Below are 18,434 nucleotides of genomic sequence, written 5' to 3' on the forward strand. Positions count from 1 at the left end.
TCGGCCTCCCAAAGTGCTGGGATTACAGGCTTGAGCCACCGCGCCCGGCTAATTTTATTTTTTGAGACAGAGTCCTGCTGTGTCTTCCAGGCTGGAGTGCAGCGGCGTGATCTTGGCTCACTACAACCTCCGCCTCCCGGGTTCAAGCGATTCTTGTGCCCTAGCCTCCAAAGTATTATAGGCATGAGCCACCATGCCTGGCTAATTTTTCTAATATTAGTAGAGATGGGATCTCGACATGTTGGCCAGGCTGGTCTCAAACTCCTGACCTCAAGTTATCCACCCGCCTTGGCCTCCCAAAGTGCTGGGATTACAGGCGTGAGACACCATTCCTGGCCTATAGTCTATTCTTGAGAATGAAAAATTGTAATCTGCTGAGTGTGGTGGCTCACCCCTGTAATCCCAGCACTTTGGGAGGCTGAGGTGGGTGGATCGCTTGAGGTCAGAAGTTTGAAACCAGCCTGGTCAACATGGTGAAACCCCATCTCTACAAAAAATACAAAAAGTAGTCAGGTGTGCTGGTGTGTGCCAGTAGTCCCAGCTACTCAGGAGGCTAAGGCAGGAGAATCACTTCAACCCGGGAGATAGAGGCTGCAGTGAGCTGAGTTCTCACCACTGCTCTCCAGCCTGGGTGCCAGAACAAGACTATTAAAGAAAGAGAAAGAGAGAGAGAGAGAGAGAGAGAGAGAAGAAGGAAGGAAAAAAGGAAGGAAAGAAGGAAAGAAGGAAAAGAAAGAAAAGAAGGATGAAAGGAAGGAAGGAAAAAGAAAGTTGTGTGCCAAAGAATAAAGCTGGGTGGTATTAAGACATGGAGGTTATATCAGGAGGATGAAGAGCCTGTCTAGAAAACAGAGGGAGACAGTCCATTTGGGAATAAGGTTCTGAGAGGCCCAATTAGCAGGGTGGGTAAAAGCTGGGACTTTGGGGTTCAAGCCCTGCTCTGCCACCAACTATTGCTTAACCTCCCTATGCCTCAGTTTTTCATCTCTAAAGGGGGGTTGTAAAACCTGTCTCATGGCCGGGCGCGGTGGCTCAAGCCTGTAATCCTAGCACTTTGGGAGGCCGAGACGGGCGGATCACAAGGTCAGGAGATCGAGACCATCCTGGCTAACACGGTGAAACCCCGTCTCTACTAAAAAGTACAAAAAACTAGCCGGGCGAGGTGGCGAGCACCTGTAGTCCCAGCTACTCGGGAGGCTGAGGCAGGAGAATGGCGTAAACCCGGGAGGTGGAGCTTGCAGTGAGCAGAGATCCGGCCACTGCACTCCAGCCTGGGTGACAGAGCGAGACTCCGTCTCAAAAAAAAAAAAAAAAAAAAACCTGTCTCATAGGGATATTGTGAAGATTAAATGAGATAATGCCTAGTACAAAGTAGTTAATAAATGCAACTGTTGGGGGATGGGAGGTCTATAGTAGCTGATGGGAGGTTGACTTGGAGAATGGAGGGTCCATCTGGAGAATAGGAGGTTGGTCCTGAGGAATGGTGGTGATGGTGGGGCATGGAGTTGGGGGAAGACAGGAAAGACTGGATCCAAACCCCACATAAACCTCACTGTTACAGGGTGGGGCCTAGAGAAATCCTCTAGGGACCACCAGCTTTTAGGGCTGTGGAGAGGTGGTTGGCAGTGGAGAGGTTTGACTGCTAGTAACCTCTCAACTGCTGCAGTAAGGAGAAGCCTCAGCGGTGGCAGTCGCACCAGCAGCCTCAGAGCCTTCCCTCCCATCGTCTCTGCTGTGTGACAGGTGGGAACTTAAAAGCTCAGGTCACGTGTCTTGGCTAGCTAACCTACTTACCCCTTGAAGACATAGTGGCTGGGACAGGCAAGGGCCAAGAGGAATTGGCTGAGAAAGGGGCAGAGCAAGGGAAAGCCCCAAGTATGTTCTGGGGACCTACATTTGAAGTCTTTGGGGGCAAGGGAGAGAATGTGCAGGTGCATGAGATTCCCGGAGCACAGTCTGTGAGCCCTGTGCATGCCCTGGCACACAGGTCCCTCCAGGATATGGCATGAAGGCCTGTATCTTGTATGTCTTGAAGGCCTGTATCTGGCTAGGTGACTGCAGTCGGAGCAGACTGAGCACTGGGTTCCAGTTTAACTCTGGAGCTGCTGCAGGCTCTCCCAAAGCTGCTGCCATTTCCCCGTCTTTATTAGTGTCCTAACCCAGAGAAAGTGTGAATGGGGAAAGGGGAGTATGTTCCAATGTCCCAAGGCTCCTGCGTTTTTGAAAGCCTTTGTACCTAGTTTGGGGATTCCTGGAGGGAGGCCTGCACTCATGGGCTGGAACTGAGGGAAATTGTTGGGGGGCTGGTATCGTGTGTGAAGACAGACTGACACCTTTACAATCCCTCCACTTCTCCCCACCCCCAACACCACTGCCTAATCTGTCTTCCAGAGACTTGTCCCCACGGAATGACTCCAGCTCTCCTTTCCTCACTGCCTCCAAGTCGGCCCTTTGCCATCAACCCCCAGTCCTGAGTTCACCCCTGCACCCGATCCGGCCCAGGCGCCGCAAGCGCTGCTCTCTCCTTGGCGGTCCTCGCCCACCGCGGGCTGCCGGGCGGCGCGGGCCCTTTAAGAACGGCGGGACCGGCGAGCAGTAGCTGGGAGGAGAGCGCAGTCGCCCCGCGGGCTCGGAGGACACAGCGTCCGGGTCCAGGCTCTGGGAAGCGGGTGTGCACAGCCCAGCGGAGTCGGGGCGCGACCCCAACCGCCTCTCACCATCCTTGCCATCTTCTCCGAGCCGAGGGCCGGCCCTCCTGCCTCGCCTGCCCCGCCCCGGCCCCGCCCCGGCCCGGGCCGCCGGGACCGGGAGCCGGGACGCGGGTGCCGCAGCCCGAGGCAGGTAAGGGGATCCCCGGCTCTCCGTCTCTGGTCCGTGGCAGCGCTGAGCATCCCTGCCCCGCACCAGCCCGGGGGCGCGTCAAGGTGACTAGGCATGCGGGAGACGGGGCGGGGGCTTGAGCCGCCGTGGGGTGCTTAGTTTTGAGTCCGGGTGGTGCGCCTGGCTTTGGGGACAGCCCGGGGCACGCGGGCCCGGGGGTGCCGGCGGGAGGGGCCGGCCTGGGCATCGTGCCAAGGGATGGGGAGTGGGACGCAGCTGGAGGCCTGAAGCCTCCTCCTCTCCGCCTTCCCCTGGTCCGCCCTGCACTCACCCTGATACCCCGACCTCCTAGCTGGCAGCCTCGGCCGGCTGCCCCTTCTCCCCCGCCCCCTATCCCTTCAGTCCCCAGGGGCTGCTGGCCTGCGGGGTAAGGAGATTAGAGAAGCCGCGGGGAGGAAGGAGCGATTGAGGGCTTCAAGGGGACGGGCTGGAGCCAGGTTGGAGCTGGGCTGCCCGGGACTGAGCGTCTCCGTGCGGGGAGTGGGGGGCGGGGGCAGAGTGCGGGGCTAACAGTCGCGGATCTGCCCCGAGAAGGAGGTGGGGAGTGGGGGCGGGGGAAGCATTAGAACGCCAGGGAGCTTTGAGCGGGGCTCGGTAGTCTGCCCCAAACTGAGCAGGCCCTCTCCCCGCAGGCCGGCGGCGTGATGGCGGAGAAGGCGCTGGAGGCTGTGGGCTGTGGACTAGGTCCGGGGGCTGTGGCCATGGCAGTGACGCTGGAGGACGGGGCGGAACCCCCTGTGCTGACCACACACCTGAAGAAAGTGGAGAACCACATCACTGAAGCCCAGCGCTTCTCCCACCTACCCAAGCGCTCAGCCGTGGACATCGAGTTCGTGGAGCTGTCCTATTCCGTGCGGGAGGGGCCCTGCTGGCGCAAAAGGGGTAGGGAACAGCCTGGTAGGGGGAGTCCGTGGGCCCTCTCTGAGTTGCCTCTCCAGAAGCATGAGGCCTGGGTGTCCCATGTTCGGCAAGTCCTGCACCAGTGGGCTCTGTGGAAACACTAAAATCTGGGTCCCAGCCCGTTGCTCACTGCACTGTTGGGGTGTCAGGATCTACTCTCCCCCACACCTGTGAGCACCATGGGATACTGGGTGCAATTGGTTATTGAAGCTTTATCTTCTAAAGAGATCCCGTGACCTCTGGTCCTTGAGTGGTCCTTGATGAGTTTTCCTTCTTTTGTTTATGGAGGATTCCTAACTGTGAGGACTAGTATGAAAAAGCAAGGGGCTGTGTCTGCAGGGTTGAGCAATACCCTTGGACCTAATTATAAAGACGTTCTCATTCCTGTCATCTTATTCCATTCTTACCACAGTGCTCAGAAGCAGGGAGGGTGGCGGTTTGGCAGGATAGATGTCATCTCTTTGTTACTAATAAGGAAACTGAGGCCCAGGGAAGTTGAGTAACTTGACCAATGTCACACAGCTAGTAAGTGGCAGAGCTGGGACCAGAAGCCTGGTTTCCCAGCTCTCCATGCATTGTTCTTTTCTCTCTCTTCCCTGTACAGCAGTCCCATCACCTCCGCCTTCCCGCCCATGAGGACAGGTTCCCCTGAACCCTGAGCAGCCCCTGCAGCCCCTACCCTGAGCAGCTTTAGCTGGTAATAGGGAAGCTGAGGCTGTTTCCCAGAGCCTGGGTGTGGGCTGGGGTGGGGCTGGGACATTGTTCTCTGAGGTTTGACAGATAGGTTTGGGGTGCTTCAGAGCAGGGCTGAGCATGATCTTCTCTGCACTCTCCAAACCCTCATTCCCAAGAGTGACCAAAAGGTCACATGGCTGAGCCAATGGAAACTGAGGCATCTAGGCTTCCTGCCCAGTGTGCCCTGTCCCTAAGCAGCCTCTTTCAGTCCTGAGACCAGCTCTGGGCAAGATGATGAGGCAGTTGTTATTTCCTTAGCTCTCTCATTTCCTCATAATTTTAAGAAGAAACTAAGATTGTTTTAAAAATGTGTCTAGATGGGCCAGCTCTCCAGTTGCTTCCATGTGCCAGCTACAGATTGATACCCCTCACCTGGTCCTTCCCTCCTTTTGACCTTGCCAGCCTCATTCTGCTCTACTGGCCATTTTGCCATTTTTTTCATCCGTCATCCCTTTCTCTGGCCCCTGCCCTCCCCTCGATGACTTCTCTTTTCCTTTGAATCCCTCTCCCCTTCTTTAGAGGACAGAAAGCAGTTAGGGGTAGGCAGAAAGGAAAGAAAGCAAGGGGGATGGAGAGAGAGTGAGTTCTGCCTTTCCCAAGTAAGGATTTGTTATCTCCCCTAAATATATATGACATTTCTTATTTTTTCAAAACAGCTTCCTTTTAATTATTATTAATAACCTCACTTAACATTATAATAACCTTATTAAGTCCTTGGGAATATATATTATTATCCTTCCTTTATAGATGAGGAGTCAGAGGCCTTAAAGATTAAGTGACTTGACAAAATTGCAAAGAGAGCTACCGACGGCGGCAGAACTAGAATACCAGTGTCTCTCCAGCCCAAGGGCCTGGCTGGTCTCTTCTGTGCTGAGCAGTTGTGGGACATAGGTTCCTAGTCACTTATAAGCTGTGTGACCTTGGGCAGGCTGCTTACCTGTTCTTGGCCTTGCTTTTGTCATCTGTAAACAGGGATGATAAGAATACACAGACGTGTGAAGCTCAGCTGAGGCGGTATCTGTGAGAGGCAAATGTAAGATGATTTTTGTGTTAGGCATCAGTGTTCAACCAGCTACTGTAATTAATTGAGGGGAAGGTTCGTTGTTGCCAGTTTCTTCTCCTGCAAGAGATCACTTCCTGTGAGTGGCTCTGAAAGGCATATGCTGGAGTGCACCACCAAATGTCTCTGACTGATGGCGAGGAGGACTGAGGCAGAGGGCTAGAGCCCATGGCTTCCCTCTCCCAGGAAAGAACTTGCTGTGTGACCCTGGGTGAGTCACTAGATGTCTCTGGTCCCCAGTTGCCTCACCCATGTTGTTAGAGAAACAGTTGAAGCTTTGTAAACCACGGGTACCATCCAGGCAGTTGCTGTGATCAGGACCTGACAGTGGGCAGGAGCTGCTCCCCCTTCTGATGGGAAGCATCCAGAGGGACAGCCAGGCCCAGAACACAGTCCTGGGTGTTGTGGAGGGAGGGTTAAATATGCCTTCCCTTCACTGTCTCCACTAAGGACACTAAGGAGGTGAAATGGGGAGGGACTTGGGCTCTGTGGGGGTTAGAGGGGGCGGCAATGAGCAAGGTGCTAGGTAAGGGATTGGCACGTCCTCAACTACGAGGCACATCTGCCAGCATCGCAAGCGAGGCCCTCCTTGATGGTTTTATCCTTCCCCTCCACTTCCATGTCTCACCAGGTCACTCCATGTAGGTTCTGCCCTCTGTTCCTTGGATTGTGAGTGTATATACACATACTTTTATATCACAGAGCTTTTCCTTCCAAAGCCTGGAGGGCCTCTGCTTTCCCTTTGCCTTTTAGAATCCTGCTCATCCTCCAAGGCTTAGCTCAAATGCCACCTCTTCCATGAGGCCAGTCTTGATTTTCCCCTTGCCCCCCCGACTCACGTCAATTCCATTGTTTTGCATTCTCACAGCACATTTTTTGTACTTGTGTTATAACTCTAATTTTATTTTTCTTCATAGATTTTTTTGTCTGTCTATCTTACTTAGATTATGACCTTCTTGAATACAAAAACTATGTCTTCCTCAATTTTTGTCCAGTGTTTGGTACAGAGCTTGGTATATAGTAGATATCAATAAGCATTTGTCAAGTAGAATTAATAGTAAAATGTCACTTTTTAATGCATTCTATGTGCCAAGCACTGTGTCATATGTTTTACATATATTATCTCATTGAATCTTTACAACAACCCTATGAGATAGGTACTATCATCCTCATTTTACAGATGAGGGACCTGGAGCTCAGAGAGGTTAAGCAACTTGCCCGAGGTCACACAGCTGGTAAGTGTGGAGCCAGAATTTGAACCCAGATCTACCTGACTCCAAACCGTGCTCTAAATGCATATGCTGCCTTCCAATGAATGAATGAAAGGTGAGATTTTACTGGGCCATGTAGGGGCTAGAGAGACAAGCCTGGTGGGCAGAGAGAGTGCAAAGAAGAAGGCTTTTTCTGAATTAGGGAAAAGCTCTGAGAACTCACGCTCATGGAACAGACACTTACTGAACATCTACTACAGACCAGACAGTCTACTGAGATTACCAAGATGAGTGACACACTGCCCCCAGGGAGCTCACTGACTAAGAGGCTGGGAGAGTGGGGCAAGTGACAGGCACATCAAGTAACAAACATGCTAGGATAGGAGAGGTGCTATGGAAACACAGGGGATAGGCACCAGCTCGGGCTGTAGTAGTGGACAAGTTTTCCTGGAGGGGGCGAGACAGTGGCCACTGTGATTACAGAAGAGGACCAGGGGCTTCTACAGCTTTGATCCCCTCTCCACACCCATCTATGAGACATGTGGATTTTCCCACGCCCTTCAGAAGAGGATTGTTGCCTCTGGTACTTTGATATTAGTGGTGGTGGTTTCTAGGGGGACGGGATGAGAGGGACGGGTTCCTGCCAGGGCTATGAGGGTTGTTCCTCCATCCCAACCCAATCACACTGAATAGCTATGGCTATTCACACTACCTATTTCACTGATAGCCATGGCTGCTCCTAAGAATTTTGGGGGTACCTCTGTTCACTGCAGCCTGACCAAAAATTCCTCCTCTCCTCACTGCAGGTTATAAGACCCTTCTCAAGTGCCTCTCAGGTAAATTCTGCCACCGGGAACTGATTGGCATCATGGGCCCCTCAGGGGCTGGCAAGTCCACCTTCATGAACATCTTGGCAGGATACAGGTAAGAATGAGACTGGGGTGGAATGGGGGCAGGACTCAGGAAGAAGTATCCCTTGGGGAACACAGAAGGTATTCTGAAGTGGCTTTGACCCCCATCCTCAACCCACATCCCCGCAGGGAGTCTGGAATGAAGGGGCAGATCCTGGTTAATGGGAGGCCGCGGGAGCTGAGGACTTTCCGCAAGATGTCCTGCTACATCATGCAAGATGACATGCTGCTGCCGCACCTCACGGTGTTGGAAGCCATGATGGTGAGGGCTGGATAGTCCCCTCCTCCCAGCAACCCCCTCTGTCTGCTGTCCCCACCTTCCCCATCGGCAGAGGGGTCAAGGCAGAGCTCTCTCCCACACATACCTCTCTCGTTTACTCTCTGGACCCCAGGTCTCTGCTAACCTGAAGCTGAGTGAGAAGCAGGAGGTGAAGAAGGAGCTGGTGAGTGGAGAAGGGAGGCAGCGGCGCCACTCCCTTTTGTGGTGCTGCTGAGCTCAAGGCCCCGAGCTGGGGGTGGGAGAGTGGTGGCCTAGGCTGAGACAGTGGACTTAAGGGAGATGCTTTTTGAAGCTGGGGTGGTGCCTGGGGGAAGCAGAGACTCCGAAGCTGACCTGGCATGGGTGGGGTGGGGCCAGGTGACAGAGATCCTGACAGCACTGGGCCTGATGTCGTGCTCCCACACGAGGACAGCCCTGCTCTCCGGCGGGCAGAGGAAGCGTCTGGCCATCGCCCTGGAGCTGGTCAATAACCCGCCTGTCATGTTCTTTGATGAGCCCACCAGGTAGTTCTCTTTACCCTTTCCCACCAGCATACCCCTCTCCTCTCGGCCCTGAGCCAGGGCTGGAGGCTGTATCTTCTCCATGATCCAGAGCCTCTGTTCACATCCTCCTGGGGCCAAGATAAGGGCTTCTTCCTCATCTCCATCCTTGCCAAATCTGTTGCTGTGAGTGGCCCCATCCTTCATCCGGGCAGAGATCCAGATGTCCTCCCTGATTGACACCTCCCTCTCCAGTCACCCTCAGCCATCAGTCACCAAGTCCTGTTGATTCCGCCTCCTTTTGATATCTCTCATATTTGCCCTGCCCCATCGCTAATGTTGATGTTAAATTCAGGACAGCAACAGATTCTTATCTCCTTGTCTCCAGTGTCTCCCAGTCAGTCCTTCCTCCAAACTGTAGCTAGAGTGAACTTTCTTTTATTTTTTTAAGACGGAGTCTCGCTCTGTCAACCAGGCTGGAGTACAGTGGTGCAATCTTGGCTCACTGCAACCTCTGCCTCCTGGGTTCAAGCGATTCTCCTGCCTCAGTCCCTTGAGTAGCTGGGATTACAGGCAGGTACTACCATGCCTGGCTAATTTTTGTATTTTTAGTAGAGACGGGGTTTCACCATATTGGTCAGGCTGGTCTTGAACTTCTGACCTTGTGATCCACCCGCCTTGGCCTCCCAAAGTGCTGAGATTACAGGTGTGAGCCACCATGCCTGACCAGAGTGAACTTTCTAAACACAAGTCTGCCATGCTCACTCCCCTGCTTAAAACATGCAGTGTTTCCTGTCCCACTTGTCCTCAAAATATAAAGTCAGGTGACTTACAAGGGCCTGGTCTGAACCTACTTCTCCAGCCTCATGTCATGTACTTTATGCTCTAATAATACTGAGTTGCTTATAATTCCCTGGTCAAGCCACGTGTTTCATGCCTCTAAGCTTTGCCCATGCTGTGTCTTCTGCTGGAATGCCCTTCACCACTGTGCCTCCCCTCTTCCCTTCACCTGCTTAGCTCTTACTCCTGGGCTCGCTCAGGAACCTTCTCTGACTACCCTCCAACACCTGATACAGCTGAGCTGAATCCTCCCCCTCTTTCACCCAGTGTTGCTACAGCACTTTCCGCATTACCCAAAATCATCTGTGTGCTTGTCTTTCTCTCCTTCCAGACCAGAGTCTATGTATTATTTATGCATCATTGTAATCCCAGTGCCTGGCATACAACAGGTCCTCAATATATGCTTATTAAACTGAACCGTGCTCTGGGCTTCTGGGTATACCTCCAAGTGCCTGAACAGTAAAGGATACAGATGTGTCCAGAGTGCCCTCTTCCTGCCAGCTTCATCCCCTTCACAGCAGCTGCCCCACCCCAGACACTCCCTTCTTTTGGCCTCACCCACCTCACGTGGCCCCCTGGTGGCCTCTCTCTGGACAGTGGTCTGGATAGCGCCTCTTGTTTCCAAGTGGTGTCCCTCATGAAGTCCCTGGCACAGGGGGGCCGTACCATCATCTGCACCATCCACCAGCCCAGTGCCAAGCTCTTTGAGATGTTTGACAAGGTGAGTGTCTCCAGGCCTCAAGGAGGATTGGCTTGAGATGGAGGGATGGAAGGGGGTCAGTAGGGGTGCCTGGCCCGCTGCTCCTTCCTTACCCTTCTCTTTCTGCTGCAGCTCTACATCCTGAGCCAGGGTCAGTGCATCTTCAAAGGTGTGGTCACCAACCTGATCCCCTATCTAAAGGGACTCGGCTTGCACTGCCCCACTTACCACAACCCGGCTGACTTCAGTGAGTGGGGGTCGTTGGTAGGGGCTGGGAAGCAGCAGCAGACAAAACCTGGAGGCTCTGCACTCAGGCCTTCTAGGGATAGGGATCTCACCATCGCCCGCCTTCCCCACACACCCAAGGCGGGACTGACTTGCCCTTGGGAAGTGAGGATGAATCTAAACTGAGCTCTCCACTCTGTGTCCCCAGTCATCGAGGTGGCCTCTGGCGAGTATGGAGACCTGAACCCCATGTTGTTCAGGGCTGTGCAGAATGGGCTGTGTGCCATGGCTGAGAAGAAGAGCAGCCCTGAGAAGAACGAGGTCCCTGCCCCCTGCCCCCCTTGTCCCCCGGTGAGTAGGAGTGGAGAGGGCAGAGAGGGTATAGTTGGGGAGGGGAGACTGGACCATGGACAGTGGCCCTGTCAAAGAGGCTGTTCCCTGGAGGCATTGCAACCATTGGGTACTAGGAAGAACCTAGGACTTGGAATCGACCTACTATGAACAGCACCGTGACCTTAGGCACGTTATTTAACCTCCTTGAGCTCCAGTTTCCTCATTCACGTATTCATTTGGCAAGTTCTTGTTGAGCAGCTACAGTGTGCTGTCCTTGGTCCTGGCATAGTGCTCATCTGGTAAGCAAGATCAACATGGTCCCCAGCCTCGTAGCCAGTGTGGCTTACTGTTCTCTCTAACTTAGAGATGATGATACTTACCTCACAGGGTGATAGGGAGGACTAATCAGATAATCACATAAAGCTCTTAGCACTGTAGCTGGTATAGCGGGCATCTGCCCGGTGCTAGTTCTCTTCCTTAAATGAGACACTATAACCCCTGAAAACCAGATTGGTTAGTCTTTGTTGTTATTGTTGTCATTATCATCATTATTAAATAATATTACTGTATAATTAGTGGCATAAAGGAATTATACCCTTAGAGTTAATACGTTTTGATGGATTAAAGAAGTAACTGATCTATTATTAGCCACCACGGGTGTCCATTACTTTCTTTCCATCTCCTCCCTCCCAAGTTTTTGCCCCCTCTTTGTGTCTGAATCTCACTCTGATTCACACCCCTAAGCCTGGCTTTCAGGAACACAATTTAATGGTGGAAGATTCTCTGTAGACTTGAAGGACCCCTGCCCTGGGGAGGAGCTCTGAGGTTTTTCATTCACTGAGCTGGGTGTTCTGTGGGTGAATGGGGTAGGCTCACCTGATCCCGATCCAATTTCTTCTTCCCAGGAAGTGGATCCCATTGAAAGCCACACCTTTGCCACCAGCACTCTCACACAGTTCTGCATCCTCTTCAAGAGGACCTTCCTGTCCATCCTCAGGGACACGGTGAGGCGTCAGGCTAGGGGAGAGGAGGCTGGCACAGGCCTGACCTTTTGGGCTGTAGGCTCCTAGCAGCTGAGATGGGAATGGGGACCCTCCCTCACAGCCCCACAATGTGCCTGTGGGTCTCTGTGCCTGTGAGGACAGCTCCAAGTTCCTACCCTGCTCTGTGGCTTGCCCTGGCCTGTAACACATCCCTCTCCTGGTGATGACCCCTCCCAAGGTCCTGACCCACCTGCGGTTCATGTCCCACGTGGTTATTGGCGTGCTCATCGGCCTCCTCTACCTGCATATTGGCAACGATGCCAGCAAGGTCTTCAACAACACCGGCTGCCTCTTCTTCTCCATGCTGTTCCTCATGTTCGCCGCCCTCATGCCAACTGTGCTCACCTGTGAGCTGAGCTGCCCTGGGCATGGGGCAAGGGCGTGGGTGCTGGGGCTTGGGGCAGGGGCCAGGGTGTTGGCTGGCTGTGCCTAAGCAGCCTGTGTCCTCAGTCCCCCTAGAAATGGCGGTCTTCATGAGGGAGCACCTCAACTACTGGTACAGCCTCAAAGCGTATTACCTGGCCAAGACCATGGCTGACGTGCCCTTTCAGGTGGGCCTCTTCCTCCCACCTGCCCAGTGCCTCCATCTTGTTTTGCTCCTTCTATCCTTGCTTTCTTGCCTCCCTCAAACTTGTCACTTTCCTTCCTTTGCTGTCCCTCTACTCACTTAGCAAATAGATGGTGAGTACCTATCATAGGCCAGGCTCTGTACCAGGCTTTAGGGATATAGCAATGAACTAGACTGATGTAGTCTTGACCACGTGGAACTTATGTTTTAATGAGAACAACTGACAGCAAACACAAAACGATGAAAATAACCCTATAGGGCCGGGCGCGGTGGCTTACGCCTGTAATCCCAGCACTTTGGGAGGCCGAGGCTGGAGGATCACTTGAGCTCAGGAGTCTGAGACCAGCCTAGGCAACATGACGAAATCCCATCTCTGCTGAAAATACAAAAATTAGTGAGGCATGGTGTTGTGCACCTGTAGTCCCAGCACTGGGGGCAGTGGGGGTTTGAGGGCATTGTTGAGGTGGGAGGATTGCTTGAGCCCAGGAGGCGGAGGTTGCAGTAAGCCTCCAGATTGCGCCACTGCACTCTAGCCTGGATGAGTTAGTGAGAGACCCTGTCTCAAAAAAAAAAAAAAAAAAGAGGAAATAGCCCTACAAATGACTCTGTAACTCTTATTAGGGGCGGTCGACAATGGTGTACTCTCTGGCTCTTACTGCCACTTGCTATCTGTAAGATCTTGGGCAAATCACTCTCTTTGCTAAAGTGTCCCCATCTATAAAGTGGAATGACAATACTATCTACCTGAGGATTGTTAGAATTGAATGAGTTAATGTATATAAAGTACTTAGAATAGTGCCTGGCACACACGAAGTGCCAAATAAATGTTAGCTGGTTGTTGTTACTGCCAATACCACCCTGTTCCAAGCATCAGGGCCACCAGTAATCCACAGGATGCATTTGTGCAAATTAGAAAAAGGTACCCCTTCCTCAGGGCGGACAGCACAACAGGATGCTTGGCTTAATGAGAAGAGCACAAGCTGGACCTTTGGCCTTTGGTTGGCTCTTGGTTAGATGCCCTTGAGCAGGGGATGACTGTATTTAGTAGGCTCAGACCCTGACCCCTAGGAGTTGGTAGCTCATGGGGGAACAAAATGGCTCTCCTATGGAGAGTTAATTAATTAACAATATAATGAATAAGCTGGTCCAGGTGGGAAGGACTTTAGACGCTCAGGGAAGGGAAAAGTCACTGTGCCTGAAGCAGTCACGGTGGACCCAATGGAACACGTGAGACAAGATAAGTGAGGGTCATATGGCCAGGGAGGAAGGGGACGTGTGTCAGTCTGGGGGACAGCTTGAACAAGAGTGTGGAGGCAGGATGGGCAACCTGGGAATAGGTATTCTAGAGGCCCAGGCTTGGGTGGAGTGGAGGTCTTGGCTGCTGCACCCCTGGCTTGAAGTCCACTGCCCAGTCCGTGCCCACTCCCCAGGTGGTGTGTCCGGTGGTGTACTGCAGCATTGTGTACTGGATGACGGGCCAGCCCGCTGAGACCAGCCGCTTCCTGCTCTTCTCAGCCCTGGCCACTGCCACCGCCTTGGTGGCCCAATCTTTGGGGCTGCTGATCGGAGCTGCTTCCAACTCCCTACAGGTGGGAGGCCGGCAGCTGGGGATTCCCAAGGTGGGAGGAGGTCTTGTGGGAGGAAGCAGGGCCTGGTGCAAGGGGCAGGGTGGAGCTCTAGGAAACCTGGGTTTGTCTTGGTCACCCCTATGATGGCTTGGCCCCTTCTCGTCCCCTCTAGGTGGCCACCTTTGTGGGCCCAGTTACCGCCATCCCTGTCCTCTTGTTCTCCGGCTTCTTTGTCAGCTTCAAGACCATCCCCACTTACCTGCAATGGAGCTCCTATCTCTCCTATGTCAGGTCAGTACCCCTGCCCTCCTCATTCGCCTCTGCTTCTCCCTGGAGGAGTCCATACCCAGGGCTTCCTGGGTTGTGCCAAGTCTGCTGCCTGCCCCATTATCCTTTGGGCAGGGACACCCTGGCTGTGCCCCAGGGATGACAGCATTGCAGCTGGGCTCTGGCAGTTTTCTCAGAGAGCAGGGACCCTGTGTGCTGTGTCCTATCTGATATCCTTGCCTGCCTAGGTATGGCTTTGAGGGTGTGATCCTGACGATCTATGGCATGGAGCGAGGAGACCTGACATGTTTAGAGGAACCCTGTCCGTTCCGCGAGCCACAGAGCATCCTCCGAGCGCTGGATGTGGAGGATGCCAAGCTCTACATGGACTTCCTGGTCTTGGGCATCTTCTTCCTAGCCCTGCGGCTGCTGGCCTACCTTGTGCTCCGTTACCGGGTCAAGTCAGAGAGATAGAGGCTTGCCCCCGCCTATACCCCAGCCCCCGCAGCAGGAAGCCCCCAGCCCCAGCCCTTTGGGACTGTTTTAACCTTATAGACTTGGGCACTGGTTCCTGGCGGGGCTACCCTCTCCTCCCTTGGCTCCTCCACAGGTTGGCTGTCGGACTGCACTCCCAGCCTGGACTCTGGGAGTGGGGGCTCCAGCCCTCCCCACCATGCCCAGGAGTCTTCCCAAGTTGATGCAGTTTGTAGCTTCCTCCCTACTCTCTCCAACACCTGCATGCAAAGACCACTGGGAGGCTGCTCCTTCCTTCCTGCCCATGGCACCCTCCTCTGCTGTCTGCCTGGGAGCCCCAGGCTCTCCAGACCCCCACTTACAACTGACCAAAGTGGCCCCCTCTGGGGGTCCCCACCACACAAGTGTTTGTAAACTGGGCTGCTATAAGGTTGGAGTTCCAGGGCTGGGCCCTGGTGGGGTCCCCTGGAAGTCCCATTATGGAAGTTGAAATGGACAGGGAGGGACTCTGGAAGTCTCTTCCTCCTCCTCCCCTTCTCCCCACCCCTAGACCCTGGCTCACTTGGACAATCTGCCAGGACAGAAGCTGGATTTTCTGTCTAGGTCACCACTCCCAATCCTGGGGATTGGAGAGGCCTGGGGCTGTGGGATGCCCCGTCCCCCTCCCCATCACCTTTGGTGGGAGTACGGCCTGGTGGCACCTGTGCAATAATGTCTGTGTTTCTCTCCCACCTGCCACTGGAACTGGAGAATGCACTTTATTCTGGGGGGTGAGTGGGGGAAGACCCAACCCTCCTTTCTCGCTGCCCCTGATGCATGCACGGTCTCGTGATGCTCCCTCCGTCTCCGGAGTGACAGGCACATACATGCAAACAGGCCATCTCAGCCCTACACACTTACCATCCTCTACAGTGCAGAGGAAGAGTGATGGTGGCATGCTGGTGGTGGCGGGAGGACAATGCCAACCTCCTCCTGGGGATCCCATGTTGGAGACTCTAAGGATAAGGCTGGTGCTGCCCAGGGTGTCTACAGGACCTGCAGGTGTCTACCCCCAAGTCTTCCCTCCTCCCGAGCCAGGGGTGGCACAGGGCACTAGATCCCTGGAGTTCAGGACCCAACACAAGCACAAACACGGGCATAAGTTGGCCTTGGCCACTGCCACCCATGGCCCTCCTTTTGTGCTCCATGCTGGCATCTTCACTCCCCTACCCCTTCCCCAGCCACTGCTGTTCATTCAAACCCCTGTCCGTGTCCCTCCACCATTCCTATCAGCAGGTGGCCCCTGGGCATCAGAACAGCCTGCCCTGGGCACCAGGTGGCGGACACAGAGCATGTCTGGCTTTCCTGGTGGGTCCAGGCTCATTCTGTTTCTTGTTTCCCCTCCCCCAGGGCTCATTTCCCTCCTTTTTCCTGTACACATCCGTGTCTACCTCCTCTCACCCTGCCACAGATTCTTCCTATCACACAGAGATGCCAGTTGTATTCGTGGGATTTCACCCATTATTAATAAAACCTATATTTATACAGTATGCAATGTGTAAATGTGTGTGGATCTGACTCCTGGTACTGTGCGCTGCAAGGGGATCTTCAAAGCATTTGGCAAGATGCTTGTCGGCTGTAGGGAGTCTGTGGCAGGGGATGGTAGGTCCTAGGTACATGTCAAGCTAGTGAACATGTAGCTTAAGAAATATTTGTGTCACCAGGCACGGTGGCTCATGCCTGTAATCCCAGCACTTTGGGAGGCCGAGGCAGGTGGATCACGGGGTCAGGAGATCGAGACCATCTTGGCTAACACGGTGAAACCCCGTCTCTACCAAAAATACAAAAAGTTAGCCAGGCATGGTGGTGGGCGCCTGTAGTCTCAGCTACTCGGGAGGTTGAGGCAGGAGAATGGCATGAACCCGGGAGGCGGAGGTTGCAGTGAGCTGAGATTGCGCCACTGCACTCCAGCCTGGGCAACAGAGTGAGACTCCGTCTCAAAAAAAAAAAAAAAGATAAAAATATTTGTGTCATGCTTTCCATTTCACAGACGCTTCACTTTCATTCTCTCAAGGGAGTCCCATGCTGCCCCTGCACCATCCTTGTTTGTAGGTGAGAGAACTGAGACTTGGGTTAAGGAACTTACCCAAGGGCCCTCAACGAATGGAGGAGGAGTAAGGCCTGGAGACCAGATCTTCTGCCTCCGTAGTCCTCATTCTTGGCATTGGTCAATGACACTTGTTCATGGTGGATCCACATGCTGTGTGGGGGACCTGTGTGTCTGTTGCATGGGCGAGTTCTTGCCCAAATAATGCCTGCCTCTGTCCTCAGGACTCACTGAGCCCTGGGTGTGCCTGCAGGGGTGGGGTGTGTTAATGGTTCCGGAGGACAGTGAGAAGCAGAAAAGACCCTGGAGCCCCATCCCTAGGATGGGGGTGGTGGGGACCTCACTGGGTTTATTTGCCTTTCCCCTTTGCTTCTCCTCCTTCTTTCCACCCAGCCACCCTTCCCGGGGCTGAACTGTCAGCCACCAGGAATACAAATGGGTTTGGTGACTGGGGGTTTGAATCAGGCAAGTGTCCAGAAGTTCTTGAGGGCTGGGGGCAGGACAACCCAAGAAGCAGCACACTGACTTGCCCTCTTCTCTCCTGGGCCTGCGGCTTGGGGACTGAAGGAAATGACTGGCATCAACCTGCCAGCTGCCTGGGACACCCTAGTGCCACACGTAGACTTAAGTGACCCAAAATAAACTAGGCTCCAATTTATGAGTGGTTGGGTGCTCACCTGGAGATGAATGACTTTTTTTTTTTTCTTATGGAGGTTTGTGATGGGAGTGGAAAGCATGAAGGAGTTCAAGCTGCTGGAATTCTAGTTAGATTTAGAGGGCATCCTGGGTGCCACCTTCTCCCTGGAGTGATGCCAAGAGATGGCTTTTGACATATCAAAGGGCATGAAATCCCACCATTAAAGAATCTTTCTTAAGATTCTTATTGTACTCTCTCTATTTTTCTTTTTTATTTAAAGACAGGGTCTCACTCTGTCACCTAGGCTGCAGTGCAGTGGTACAAACATAGCTCATTGCAGCCTTGAACTCCTGGGCTCAAGGGATCCTCCTCCCTCAGTCTCCTGGGTAGCTGGGACCATAGGTGTATGCCACTATGCCCAGATAATTTTAAATTTTTTTTTTTGAGACAGAGTTTCACTCTCGTTGCCCAGGCTTGAGTGCAACGGCGCGATCTCGGCTCACCACAGCCTCCGCCTCCCAGGTTCAAGCGATTCTCCTACCTCAGCCTCCCGAGTAGCTGGGGTTACAGGCATGCACCACCACGTCCAGCTAATTTTGTATTTTTAGTAGAGATGGGGTTTCTCCACGTTGGTCAGGCTGGTCTCGAACTCCTAACCTCAGGCCTAATTTTTAAAATTTTTAAAATGTAGAGATCGGATCTCATCATGTTGCCCAGGCTGGTCTCCACCTCCCAGGCTGAAACATTCCTCTCAGCTCAGCCTCCAAAAGTGTTAGGATTATAGGCATGAGCCACCATGCCCGGCCCTCTTTCTCTTTTTAAAACGTAAATACTAGGGCATGGCATGGTAGCTCACTCCTGTAATTCCAGGACTTTGGGAGGCCCCATCACTACAACTCTCTATAAAAACAAACAAACAATTAGCTGGGCAAGGTGGCAGTGCTTGTAGTCCTAGTTACTTGGGAGGCTGAGGTGAGAGGATCACTTGAGCCCAGGAGTTTGAGATTACAGTGAGCTATGATTGTGCCACTGCACCCTAGCCTAGGTGACAGAGTGACACCCTGTTAAAAACAAAACAAAACAAAAAAACAGTAAATACTTCTGAAAGGGTTAAACACTTATAGATTCACACATTTACAAGTTCCTGTGGGAGCCAATGAAGGCCATCGGCCTTCCAGAGCCAGCAAAGGCCATGCAGGCACAGAGAACATTTGTAGAGTGGCTCACATATTTGCTA

At 53.2% G+C, this 18,434-nt stretch overlaps 2 protein-coding genes across 5 annotated transcripts; both read left to right on the plus strand.

Annotated features, from left to right (window-relative positions):
- The first annotated feature begins 2,578 nt into the window (after positions 1-2,578).
- ABCG4 (ATP binding cassette subfamily G member 4) lies at positions 2,579-16,016 on the plus strand. Of its 4 annotated transcripts, XM_025356977.1 has the most exons (16): positions 2,601-2,841; positions 3,513-3,762; positions 6,756-6,810; positions 7,593-7,710; positions 7,827-7,959; positions 8,090-8,140; positions 8,335-8,480; positions 9,894-10,017; positions 10,129-10,243; positions 10,430-10,572; positions 11,460-11,558; positions 11,776-11,944; positions 12,048-12,148; positions 13,596-13,754; positions 13,906-14,024; positions 14,249-16,003. In XM_025356977.1, the coding sequence occupies exons 3-16, from the start codon at positions 6,756-6,758 to the stop codon at positions 14,472-14,474; spliced, it is 1,758 nt and encodes a 585-aa protein (XP_025212762.1). In that variant the 5' UTR covers positions 2,601-2,841; positions 3,513-3,762; the 3' UTR covers positions 14,475-16,003. The 4 variants fall into 4 exon arrangements, with proteins under 4 accessions (XP_025212759.1, XP_025212762.1, XP_025212761.1 ...); XM_025356974.1 differs by lacking the exon at positions 6,756-6,810 and having other exon boundaries at positions 2,579-2,924; positions 14,249-16,016; XM_025356976.1 differs by lacking the exon at positions 6,756-6,810 and having other exon boundaries at positions 2,607-2,841.
- Positions 14,247-16,015, plus strand: LOC112605971. Its single transcript, XM_025355836.1, has one exon. The coding sequence runs from the start codon at positions 14,954-14,956 to the stop codon at positions 16,013-16,015; it is 1,062 nt and encodes a 353-aa protein (XP_025211621.1). The 5' UTR covers positions 14,247-14,953.
- Positions 16,017-18,434: the final 2,418 nt, after the last annotated feature.

Source organism: Theropithecus gelada, chromosome 14 (assembly GCF_003255815.1).
Source record: "Theropithecus gelada isolate Dixy chromosome 14, Tgel_1.0, whole genome shotgun sequence".
NCBI lineage: Eukaryota > Metazoa > Chordata > Mammalia > Primates > Cercopithecidae > Theropithecus > Theropithecus gelada.

Coding starts and splice junctions, on each gene's coding strand:
- ABCG4 (XM_025356974.1), top strand. CDS start 3,525: ATGGCGGAGAAGGCGCTGGAGGCTGTGGGCTGTGGACTAGGTCCGGGG. Junction 3,763..7,592: donor GCCCTGCTGGCGCAAAAGGG/GTAGGGAACAGC, acceptor TCCTCACTGCAG/GTTATAAGACCCTTCTCAAG. Junction 11,945..12,047: donor CATGCCAACTGTGCTCACCT/GTGAGCTGAGCT, acceptor CTGTGTCCTCAG/TCCCCCTAGAAATGGCGGTC.
- LOC112605971 (XM_025355836.1), top strand. CDS start 14,954: ATGGAAGTTGAAATGGACAGGGAGGGACTCTGGAAGTCTCTTCCTCCT.